A 12,927-nucleotide genomic window follows, 5' to 3' on the forward strand; every position below is an offset into this window, starting at 1 on the left:
TTCATGAGGTACGCTGCCAACACAATCAAATTAGACGACACGAACCCACTGAATCTTCTCGGCAGTGGTTAAGTCCCGGAACCCGTTGGTCCCTTTCCTTAGTCTTCTTGGACAGAGGAAAGAGCGAAACAGAAAAAATACTTTGTGTGAAGGATGGAATGTACGGTAAACGAGTGAAATGTCATGGAGATAGATTGAGATGGGTACAAACGATTCCGAACTGATGCATTCAAAATATACGATTAGGCTCTTAAACAGATCACACACTGAAAACCACCCCTGCAAACAAACCTCTTTTTGGTGGGTCACTAGTGCTCGATTACTCCAGGGAACAGAACAGTGGACCTTACAAGCAAGCAACCAGCACTAAAAAGGTGTTCGAAATCGTTTAATCAACGAAATACACTCACAACCCATTGAAAAAACCTCATAAATCCCATAAAAGTAATGAAGCAAAAACATTCCAGTGAAGCCACAAGCTCTTATCATAAGTGAACCCACTAAAGGGGGCTTACTCTGATAGCTTCTTCAACATCTCCATTAGAATCTGACGTTTTGCGGGACGAATGCGTGGGTAGACGACACTTAGGAGAGCACACGCGGACGTTCTACTGGTAAACCAGTCTCCCAGCACCAGACGCTGGACAAGAGGGAAGAAATGCTCTTCCATAGCTTCCAAACTATGTAAGACAGCAAGTTTACGCAGGGATTCAACAGCTTTGTCTCGAACAGCGGCTTCCTCCACCTAGAACAATGTAAACGAGGATGAAAACTCAGCAAATCAGCTTGCAAGCAATATGATCCCCACGTTCCCAGGGGCTTGAAAATGAGATGGGACAATGTATGTGTAATCACAATGGCCGTGCACAGCCGACGGTGGTTGTCATAACGATAAATAGAACAAATGATAAATGGTCAACGGAACATTCTTAAACGGAAGTAGGTATCGAGTCAAAAACCATATGGCATCAGTCGTGAGAAAACGGCATACAAACCACCACTGTAGTACGATCTCATGGCCAAGATAAAAAAAAGATAAAGCGTTCAGCTGTAGCACCCTTCCGGTGCCTAGCTGCCATGCCACCCGAAGGAAGCACGAGGGCTGGGATACTGCCAGGTTGCCCAAGCCTAGACAGGGGAAGTCGAGTGGCGGAGGTCGGATTCGAACCACGGACCTTCCGGTCAGTAAATTCGCACTCTAACCACTTGGGCCATCTCGCCCCATATGTGATTGACCTTCAGGCCTTTACCGATATCTCGGAACGACCAGTGGTATAGGCTGCTGCCAAAGAATCGGCGGTGTGCCTATCAAATAGACTTTTGCGGTGCGACACATGGCCAAACATCAGGACGATGGCGTTTGATCGACACTTGTTGAGCACATCTACGTAAGAAGTTTGAAAGTAGCTGAACTTCCAGAACTGGGACAAATTCAGGTCCTTGACCACCGACGTCTCAGAAACATAGCTGGAGGTGGTCAGGAAACGGATCTATGGTAAAGCACCAGGGACTTCATTCAAGGAGTGCATACAACACCGCAAGCTGGATCATGCGCCATATATGCCGGGTTATCGCTTGCCAAGAAGGGTTTTGTTTTCGTGCCTGGGTGGAGGAAAATGAGTGGTGGACGGAATATGATGCAACAAAAAAGAATGGCATACTTACGAGAAATTCATGTGCCATCCTCCCACCAGGATGACGTCCAGGTGACCATCCCTGTGTTTGTTCGGAGGTATCAAACGATAAGTCAGCCAACCTGTCACTAGCTGTCAGTCTCTATTCTGATTTCCTGAATGTGTTGGAGATTCAAGCACCTCGGGTGTTTGTGGTGGACTGACCCCGGGTCTCGCTTCCTGATCCACTTTTTTCTTCTCCATATGGGGCTTTATTTAAATAAACTGCCGTGATTGTATGAGACTGACGTGGAGTTGCTGTTAGTGATAATGATGATGATGGTAAAAACTTGAACAATTTCCCCAGTTTCTATTCTCTTCGCCGTTAAACAGTTAAACGGTTATCCGTATCGAGCCCTACATAAAACTCGTGACGGGCGCACACCAGACAAATCAAACTGTTTGGATGTGTCGCAAACAAATAGATGCATTCAAAAGGTGTCCACTATCCGGGATTTAGTAAGCCAAATATCGGCATTTTACAGGCAACATGGGCGTACTTTGCCGACGAGCACACGTGCAGGACATCGGTTGCATCAGCTAGGTTGTGCGCATGCCATAATAATGTTAGGCAATGACATAATTGCGCCGATATGAAGTGAGCTTCCTTGTCAATGGTAGAGCTTACAATGTTTCGATACAATCGCTCTTGTTACACTAGTCGTTCAGCTATACCACCCTTTCGGTGCCTAGCTGCAATGCCACCCGAAGGAAGCAGGAGTAATGAGATATTGCCAGGTTCCCCAACTGTAGACAGGGGAAACAGAGAGGCAGATGTCGGGTTCGAACCACGAACCTTCCGGTCACTAAATTCGCCCTCTGACCACTGAACCATTTCCTGTTACACAGATCACAGTGGAGGAAAGACAGACGAAGGCACTAGGCTTTTACTAATGACGGGCTCCGGAACGTTATCCATGTAAAAGTTTAATGTATTTTGTGGTGGTGGGGAGGGGGGGAGAAACAACTCGCCTCCGACAGGAGAGCTTGTTACATCTCGTGGGCTACACCGATGATAGCACATGCCTCGCATGCGCGACGACTGTCTCACAGAGACCTTTACACGCATACATGTGCTCCGTGCAAGCGTCCCTGAGAGGGAAGACAAAAATCTACGGTAAAATACTAAAAAATGAACCAGTAAAAACGCAGTTTAGGTTAGGACCATTCTGTAACGAATGGGAAAAAGTTAAATCCATAACCTATGGTGTCCAGTGTCTACATTAGACGGGTGAAAGCGATCGCTTTCAATACGAAGTTGTCCGCCTTCTATATTCCTACCAATTGTGTGTAAAGAACTGCAACAGTTCGAACCACTGTAACTCATTTCAATTTGCAGCCAGGGAACAGTTAGGTTCCCTAGTGTGCCAGCCAGATGCTGTAGACAGAGAAGCTAATCACAAAATCCTTTCGATGATGTTTTGAGTCACCGAAATAATTATGAACTAAAAAGAATTGCATCCGAGAAAACCACCTACCTGACGAAACTCAACGTCCCACTAACAAAAGGTTGGATGACTTGGTCACCAGCAAAGAACTCTTGTTCTTCCAACCAAGGCCCAGCGTGTCGCACGAAGCCGGGCGGCGGGGCTAGGCTATGTTCTTTGGAGGATGTCCATCAGTGTCACCAAAGATTGTTCGGGTCTGGTGGGAACATCTGTTTAGTAATACTGAGGTATGCCAGATGATCTTTGGTAGCTCTTAGTCTTAGTAACTCTCCCATGAATTACTCACGCTTCACACGTTATTTTGGTTAGGATATGTACTCCTCACACCAGAAGACCGTCTGCCACGAAGAGCTCCTTCCGCCCAGCCATGTTCTGAGTGGAAGCGATCGAGAGGTGGACAGTGTATGACCTGGCAACGAAGTATGAAAACACTACCCAGCCAACTCAGTTAGGTAGACAACTGTCGCCTCCCTGGATGGGAACCCCGGGGACACAACACACCTATTCTTAATAACACTGGCAGAAATGGCTCAATCGCGCATTCAATGGCGCTCGTGCATCAAAGCCATCCCCTTCAATGCCTAGCTAACTGAAAATGCCACCGACTCCAAGGCTTGGCCGTAGGTCCCACACTCTCCCACTTTCCGGTGATCGAAACTGTAGCACCTGGAACCATTGTGCATATGGTACATGTATATAGCAAGTAGATTGATATATTGATGGTTGGATGGAAGGTGTAGAGTGCAGACCACCAAAATGTGACATCTTGTTGCGTTCAATGGTGAGCATTTGGCGTTGTTTATTTCCGTGTTAAGCGGGCGAGGCTAATATCCCGCTCGACATCATGTGTCATTCTTACTGGTTTCATAGCTGAGCTAAATTAACTTCTGTTCGAAACGCTTGGTACATCTTAACCTAAAAAGGGAGCTTGTACTTGTACTTGTACTTGTACTCTACAATTTGCCAAGTTGTTGAGAGCCATATGGACCTGAGAGGAAGTACTTGCGATATGGGACGGCACAACATCGCCAAATGTAATCACTGAGCTCGATGCCTAGTTGCCATGCCACCCGAAGGAAGCATACGGGCTGAGATACTGTCAGGTCGTCCAGGAGGAATCGAGACGTCGGGGTTCGTTTCGAACCAAGGATATTCCGGTCAGTAAGTGCGTCAATACACCCAACCTGAAAGTTAGGAGTAGCTGGGTGCCCATGTGTTGGATAGCTTATCACTGAGTAAGTTCTTGATCGGATTCATCAGAGAGGCCCAACTCCCTAGCACTCGCCAAACTTATTTCAAATTTGAACATCAAACTGCATGTATTTGATGATTGAACTCGAGGAGGGCTCAGTGGTTGAGGCGCACACCTACTGACAAGGAAGTTCCTGGTTCAAACTCAACATCCGCACCTAGACTGCTTTTCTCTAGGTTTGGGCAACCTGGCAATGTCTCAGCCGAAGTACTTCTTTCGGGGGGCGTGGCAACTAAGCACCTGCATGGTGTCCTAATTGAACGATTTTTTTAGTTTTGTTTCTTAAGTGGCGATAAACACCCAGTTGCCAATTAACTTGGTGTTGGTGGAAGAAGCGAGTGAAATTCAACTGAATTTGTACACGTGTTTACCACCAGAAGTTGGCGTTTATTTAAGAAACAAAATTGATGAAGACTGGGGGACTGGTACAACCAGCTGAGTCTCAAAAGAAGCGGGACCGGTAGTGCGTTGTCCAGAGTTCTCGTCAAGTTTACGAATAAAGTCTTATGAAGGAAAAAACATGGATACGATGAATATTGTTTCAGCTGAAACGGATTATGTGCAGTACAATCAGATGAGGAATGTCACACGCGAGAGATTCCGTCCGATTTAAGTTGATTCGCCCGTTAACTCCAGCTTAATATAAAAATGCGTGCCGATGTGACACAGTGGAGTTCGTTAGATTAGCACATGTAATCACCCTCAGAATCTAAGACTGGTGATAGGTAAACCCGTGTGACTTGAAATACGACTGTGTTAACGGAAATCCGTTCGGCAGGAGCTGAATATGCAAACAGCCATCACCTCTAAGTGATATGACACCATCGGCTGCAGCGACTTGGCTTTATTGTGGTGCGCCGGCTTGTCTACTTCAGTGACCCAATAAGTGGTACTGGGGGTATATCTTAACCACCGAGTTTGACACACAACATTGGTTCATGAATAGAGGTCTGACAAAAACAGTCACCTGCCCCTTCAGGTCCGAGGGTAAAGCATACAAAGCGGCTTGCTCCTCAAAAACTCTTATACTATAGTAGAATTGAGGCATCCACCCACTGCCTTGCGACCAAGCTTTTTGGCCGAAGGCTTTGGTTAAGGGATCTAATCATCAGGCTATTTAGATGCAAGTGTCTTGAGAGTATCCCAGCTAGCGCACAACCGTAAACTTCCCAATAAAAAAAAATAATCACACATGATATCGGCAGTCACGCGCGAATGTCACACGCGAGAGATTCCGTCCGATTTAAGTTGATTCGCCCGTTAACTCCAGCTTAATATAAAAATGCGTGCCGATGTGACACAGTGGAGTTCGTTAGATTAGCACATGTAATCACCCTCAGAATCTAAGACTGGTGATAGGTAAACCCGTGTGACTTGAAATACGACTGTGTTAACGGAAATCCGTTCAGCGGGAACTGAATATGCAAACAGCCATCACGCCTAAGCGATGTGACACCATCGGTCGCAGCGACTTGGCTTTATTGTGGTGCGCCGGCTTGTCTACTTCAGTGACCCAATAAGTGGTACTGGGGGTATATCTTAACCACCGAGTTTGACACACAACATTGGTTCATGAATAGAGGTCTGACAAAAACAGTCACCTGCCCCTTCAGGTCCGAGGGTAAAGCATACAAAGCGGCTTGCTCCTCAAAAACTCTTATACTATAGTAGAATTGAGGCATCCACCCACTGCCTTGCGACCAAGCTTTTTGGCCGAAGGCTTTGGTTAAGGGATCTAATCATCAGGCTATTTAGATGCAAGTGTCTTGAGAGTATCCCAGCTAGCGCACAACCGTAAACTTCCCAATAAAAAAAAATAATCACACATGATATCGGCAGTCACGCGCTGTCCTCAGCCAGGTCACGTTAGCTGATGCATACAGCAGGGTTGATAAGCGGAAGAACGAGCGCAAAACAAATTCCCAATAAAAAAAAATAATCACACATGATATCGGCAGTCACGCGCTGTCCTCAGCCAGGTCACGTTAGCTGATGCATACAGCAGGGTTGATAAGCGGAAGAACGTTTCTACTGATGCTTTCTAATTGCTTTCATGTATCCATTCTTCTCCCCTAACCAGACTCACTATGAGTACTCTTTCTGCAGGACTGGGAGCTTTGTTCACTTCACATTACACTTAACGGCAGCTTCTGTGTGTTCGCATCCGGTAGTAGGCCTGAGCGAACCAAACCCCAAAACCCAGCAAACTTAGCTCACATAATATTTACATTCTGCTGCAACAGGACAATAAGCTACTCTTGTTCTTACGCCATACAGTGATGTATATTGTCTGTCTATAATGGGAATCAAGCACGCAAGTATAGCTTCAGGGCTGACTATTCCGTTGCTCTATTCTCGCTTTATGCTGAGTGCCTCATGTAATGCAGAAGTCGCTGCAGATGCATACGCCGTGGTGAATATTATGTTGGGTCGTCCAGCGCGGGTGATTAAACTTCATTGAAAACTCACTGATGGTCACCTGTATGCTGTTCTTATAAACATGTTTGTGAATCTCCTATTTAATGTAGCTGCTTACGCCTCAACGAACAATTACTCGGGATCTGCCTAAGACAGTTTTCATGATCCTCTATGTTTTCCTTTACCACGGGTTAAGAGCTGGAGGACTGAACGTGTCATCATTAAGATAATCGAGAGCCTGAAATCAGTGTCCAACACCAATGCTCCGCTCCATTATTTATTTGGAAGCCTTATTGTGAAGAAAAGAATGGTGGACAAGGAAGGGAATTAGTGCTAGCCTATCACCATCATTCCGAGGTGCCTCCGTCTCCAGACACCACATTTCATGCAGACTGCAAAGCCTCGTTTCGGTTGCCATCAGTATTACATTAAATTATTTATTGGAAGCCTTATTGTGAAGAAAAGAATGGTGGACAAGGAAGGGAATTAGTGCTAGCCTATCACCATCATTCCGAGGTGCCTCCGTCTCCAGACACCACATTTCATGCAGACTGCAAAGCCTCGTTTCGGTTGCCATCAGTATTACATTAAATATCAAATTATGTTGTTAATTCGAACCAACTGAATCAGAGAATCATGTCAAAAAGGTAATTTATCTACTTAACAAACTTCTGAAACTCTAGGTGGGTGGATAGCATACAGCTTCACAATTACGGATTCAGACGCAGTTTCTGAAACCACCTACGATGAGCAACCTGCTCCAAAAGCTAAACACTTAGCATACTACGCCCCGGTAGAAACATCCAGAAATATCCACAATTATCCATCTTGCTAACACCTATTGGACTATGGATGCAAGCTTATGACAAAAATGGTTGTACATATCTTCATCACCATCACTGACAGCATTTTAGAAATCACAATAATTGCAGATAATCGTTTTGTTTTAGGTGGACCCAGGTAGAATGCAGGTTCAACGGTGAATAATGGTAAGAAATCTACCAAGAGGACGAGGATTTATTTTAATCAGTCAGTCAAATGGATGGACCATGACAACAATAAGTCCGACACGTGAGGTACTAAAGAAACGCCAATACGGCGACGAGAGGTCATCTGAGTGGAATGCGCCTTGGAAATCCAGGAATACTAAAAGTGTGAGTGATTGGTATGTATGACGTTGTTCTGGCGTATGACGGGCTGTGAGGATTTACTCCAGGCAACCTCTACCAGGCCGGAATCTCGCTTGTTACTCTCGAGTCAGTGTTTCAGTAATCATAAGGCGACGAAGCACAAGTGACGCCAAAAGTCTCTATACAATCGGGATCAAGCTGACCCCCCTGTGGTTACCACACTCACTACGAGCCCCTTTTTGGAAAGTGAGCACTATCGCCGACCTTCCTCAGTTGTCTGAGAGAGTATCATTTTTCCAAATTCAGGCAAACAGATGAGACAAGTGTTGAGTGAGGACTTCGCCATCTTTGAACAATGCGGATTGAAGGTCATCCGAACCAGAAGCCCGGTGACGCCCGAGAGAACACATGCAGTCATAAAACTCCGAGGCCATAGGAGGTACCACGTTAGCCGTCCAGGGTCCCGCGTCAGTTGTTGGCTCCAGATGAGTGACAACTGGCGGCCACGACAACTGCTGTTCGAAGTGCTCGGCGCAACGGTTGAGGCGTTCATCTCTATTCAAGATGGTCACTCCATTTCGATCCTTGGCAGTATCCCAGCCCTCGTGCTTCCTTCGGGTGGTGTGGCAGCTAGGCACCGAAAGCGTGCTACAGATGAAAGATTTTTTCGCACGCTCACCTTCACTTCACGTCTGCTAATTTGCCGGGTCATGTTATGCTTGGGACCGGTTGGGATATTTCTCCGAGACTCAAGCAGTGCGATTGTTCAGTCTGATGTCAAGTGCTTGAGTGAGCCTGGTAGCGCCGCGCCACAAGCGAAAATCCCAGTACTGTGCAAAGAGGAGCCGAGCTCATCCCAGTGTGAATTCACATCCGATGGCAGAGCATTTGGAAGAGGCTCTAAAAGATGATTCCGGTAAATTCGTCCAACATTCAGATCTACCAGTCTCCCAGAGAGTAGGCGATTTTTCTGAACCTTAAGCGACTCCGGACTTGCGCGTGGCCAGAATTCACAAATGTGTTCCAAAAAAAAGCGACAATCAGTTATTGATCCGCACCATCGATAACTGATGCCAATGTGATCAAGTTTACTTCGCGGCCAGGGCGCCATTGGAGGACACTGTGTGGCCAGAAGACCACTTCGGAAGTTAATACTACATAAAAGCAGTCTGCTGTCGGAGTATAGCTGAAGCAATCGTTCATTACTTTCCATTCGTACCGAGTCCAATCCAGGTTGACCACCCAATTGAGTCTCAGATGCAATTACCAGGAACAATTTGAACATCACGGTTTTGAAGACACTGGAGCGTTCGCCTCATTACATCATCAATGACGAAGTTGAACGAGAATGGAGAGACTGGACATCCTTGTCTGCCACCACTTTCTGTAGGAAAGCTTTTAGAGAGCTTACCATACACTCTCATCTACCCAGAAATATGTGAATATAGAGATCGGATTATTTCTACAAACTTTTGGGGCATACCCTGTTGAGCAAATGTAGTTAACAGCACTGATCGGTTGACAGAATCAAACGCACCCTCGAAGTCAAGGAATACCAAGATTGTGAGTCGTTTGTACATGTGGCGTTGCTCTTACACCTGACGAACTGTAAAAATGTGGTCAATTCAGCCTCTACCCGGCCGAAATCCCGCTGGATTCTCACCAGTCAAGGCTTGTGGACCACCGTAAGACCACGAAAAATCAGTGACGCCAGAAGCCTTGTCACAACAAGCGTTAAACTAACACCTCTGGAGTTACTACATTCACTACGAGTACTCTGAAAATGGGCACCACCATCGATTCACCCCAGTTGTCTGGGACGGTCTCTTTTTCCCAAATAGACCCAAATGGGCTAGACAGGCACTGGCTGAGGAGTTCACCGCCGTCCTTAAAAAGAACAGGTGGAAGGTCACATATCTTCATCACCATCACTGACAGCATTTTAGAAATCACAATAATTGCAGATAATCGTTTTGTTTTAGGTGGACCCAGGTAGAATGCAGGTTCAACGGTGAATAATGGTAAGAAATCTACCAAGAGGACGAGGATTTATTTTAATCAGTCAGTCAAATGGATGGACCATGACAACAATAAGTCCGACACGTGAGGTACTAAAGAAACGCCAATACGGCGACGAGAGGTCATCTGAGTGGAATGCGCCTTGGAAATCCAGGAATACTAAAAGTGTGAGTGATTGGTATGTATGACGTTGTTCTGGCGTATGACGGGCTGTGAGGATTTACTCCAGGCAACCTCTACCAGGCCGGAATCTCGCTTGTTACTCTCGAGTCAGTGTTTCAGTAATCATAAGGCGACGAAGCACAAGTGACGCCAAAAGTCTCTATACAATCGGGATCAAGCTGACCCCCCTGTGGTTACCACACTCACTACGAGCCCCTTTTTGGAAAGTGAGCACTATCGCCGACCTTCCTCAGTTGTCTGAGAGAGTATCATTTTTCCAAATTCAGGCAAACAGATGAGACAAGTGTTGAGTGAGGACTTCGCCATCTTTGAACAATGCGGATTGAAGGTCATCCGAACCAGAAGCCCGGTGACGCCCGAGAGAACACATGCAGTCATAAAACTCCGAGGCCATAGGAGGTACCACGTTAGCCGTCCAGGGTCCCGCGTCAGTTGTTGGCTCCAGATGAGTGACAACTGGCGGCCACGACAACTGCTGTTCGAAGTGCTCGGCGCAACGGTTGAGGCGTTCATCTCTATTCAAGATGGTCACTCCATTTCGATCCTTGGCAGTATCCCAGCCCTCGTGCTTCCTTCGGGTGGTGTGGCAGCTAGGCACCGAAAGCGTGCTACAGATGAAAGATTTTTTCGCACGCTCACCTTCACTTCACGTCTGCTAATTTGCCGGGTCATGTTATGCTTGGGACCGGTTGGGATATTTCTCCGAGACTCAAGCAGTGCGATTGTTCAGTCTGATGTCAAGTGCTTGAGTGAGCCTGGTAGCGCCGCGCCACAAGCGAAAATCCCAGTACTGTGCAAAGAGGAGCCGAGCTCATCCCAGTGTGAATTCACATCCGATGGCAGAGCATTTGGAAGAGGCTCTAAAAGATGATTCCGGTAAATTCGTCCAACATTCAGATCTACCAGTCTCCCAGAGAGTAGGCGATTTTTCTGAACCTTAAGCGACTCCGGACTTGCGCGTGGCCAGAATTCACAAATGTGTTCCAAAAAAAAGCGACAATCAGTTATTGATCCGCACCATCGATAACTGATGCCAATGTGATCAAGTTTACTTCGCGGCCAGGGCGCCATTGGAGGACACTGTGTGGCCAGAAGACCACTTCGGAAGTTAGTACTGCATAAAAGCAGTCTGCTGTCAGAGTATAGCAATCGTTCACTACTTTCCATTCGTACCGAGACCAATCCAGGTTGACCACCTAATTGAGTCTCAGATGCAATTACCAGGAACAATTTGAACATCACGGTTTTGAAGACACTGGAGGGTTCGCCTCATTATATCATCAATGACGAAGTTGAACAAGAATGTACAGAGTGGACATCCTTGTCGGAAACCACTTTTGTAGGGAAGCTTTTGGAGAGCTCATCATACACCCACACGCCCAGAAGATGGGGATCGGATTATGTTCACAGACTTCTGGGACATACCCCGTTTAGTAAGTATAGTTAACAGCAATCACCGGTCGACAGTATCGAAAGCACCCTTGAAATCAAGGTATACCTAGATTGTAGTTCGTTTGTACATGTAGCGGTCTCTTTATCCAAGACGGATCAAAATAGGCTGGGCAGGCACCGGCTAGGAAACCCGCCGCCATTCTAAAACACAGCAAGTGGAAGTTCATCAGGACCAACCGCACAACGACGTCTAAGTAGAGGTATACACTTGGACACTTCTGAGATTGAAGAAGGGTCCGTATTCACAGTCCACCTTTCCGTCGAAGGTCAGGATTCCGGATCGGAGGTAACAGGTGGTCAAATGCATTGCTGTTCGAAGTACCGTTCCCATCGGTTCAAACGTTCTGCTTTGCTAGATCTCAGGAAGCCATTGGAACCGCTTACGAACGTTTCCAGCATTTCTGGCACATTCCAATTCCTCGGCCTTTCGGGACTTAGAGCCTTCCAGCTGTAGCGATCTTTCGGGGCCTAACTGCTAAGCTACCCGAAGTAAGCACGAGGGCTGGGATACTGCCAGGTTGCCCAAGCCTAGGGAAAGTCGAGACGCAGAGGTCAAATTCGAAACACGGACCCTCCGATCAGTAAATTCACGCTCTAACCACTTGAGCCACCTCGCCCCCATCTCTCACCTAAAGCAGTCTATTTCCATTGTCCGTGTGTCTCGTGTCCAATGCAAGACGACTACCCAATCGGGCCTCAGCACCGATTAGTATATCTACCTACGTGTTCATGTCGCCAGAAACTGCAACGATATCTGACCTTTAAGCCCGTTATAAAGAAGCATCCAGAACGTCATAGAAACTGTTTGGCAGATTCGTAGCTAGTCAGTTGGGGCGTAAGCAAACAGAACAAAAAGGGCGCGATGGACCTCAGTTTCTCGAGACATGCTCACAGACGTTGTCAAACGAACCCCTTTGGGGCGACTGTCAACGGGTATCCAATCAGGGAGAGATGTTTCCGCTCGGTCTCTCAACATAATACCCATGCCAGCATATCCAGCTGCAGCGGCTTCTGCATCACCAGAGGTGCGCAGCCGGAAGCTGGCAGAGATAAAGGGGGTAATCAGTCAAATTACAGTACTTGCGTTCTGTATCCTCGTTTCAGATAGACAGCACACATCACTGCAGAGGGCATCCAGCGCACGAGCAAGAGCCACCTGTTGTGCGAACATTAAGGAAGCCAATTTGAAATCAGATTTCAAAGTGTCTAGGGTTGTCGCTGAAGTTGGCTGAGTCTGATGCACGGTGAACAATGCGGTCAGTCATCATCATCATTGTCAGCTGTAATAACCGCGTACTCGTCGTACAGTGGTTGTAGCTGCCGCAGTTTCGTTCACCGATGATTTGGGGGGG

At 46.8% G+C, this 12,927-nt stretch overlaps 1 protein-coding gene across 1 annotated transcript in view; it reads right to left on the bottom strand.

Moving 5' to 3' along the window:
* T265_09555 (hypothetical protein) overlaps window positions 1-12,927 on the bottom strand; it is a gene marked incomplete at both ends in the record, with an annotated part of 34,713 nt that overhangs the window by 16,011 nt on the left and 5,775 nt on the right. Inside the window, one exon of the mRNA XM_009175661.1 lies at window positions 516-745. Coding sequence (XP_009173925.1) covers window positions 516-745 — 230 coding nt within the window. The remainder of the gene's footprint in view (window positions 1-515; window positions 746-12,927) is intronic.

The sequence above is a fragment of the Opisthorchis viverrini genome (assembly GCF_000715545.1).
Source record: "Opisthorchis viverrini unplaced genomic scaffold opera_v5_284, whole genome shotgun sequence".
Classification (NCBI taxonomy): domain Eukaryota; kingdom Metazoa; phylum Platyhelminthes; class Trematoda; order Opisthorchiida; family Opisthorchiidae; genus Opisthorchis; species Opisthorchis viverrini.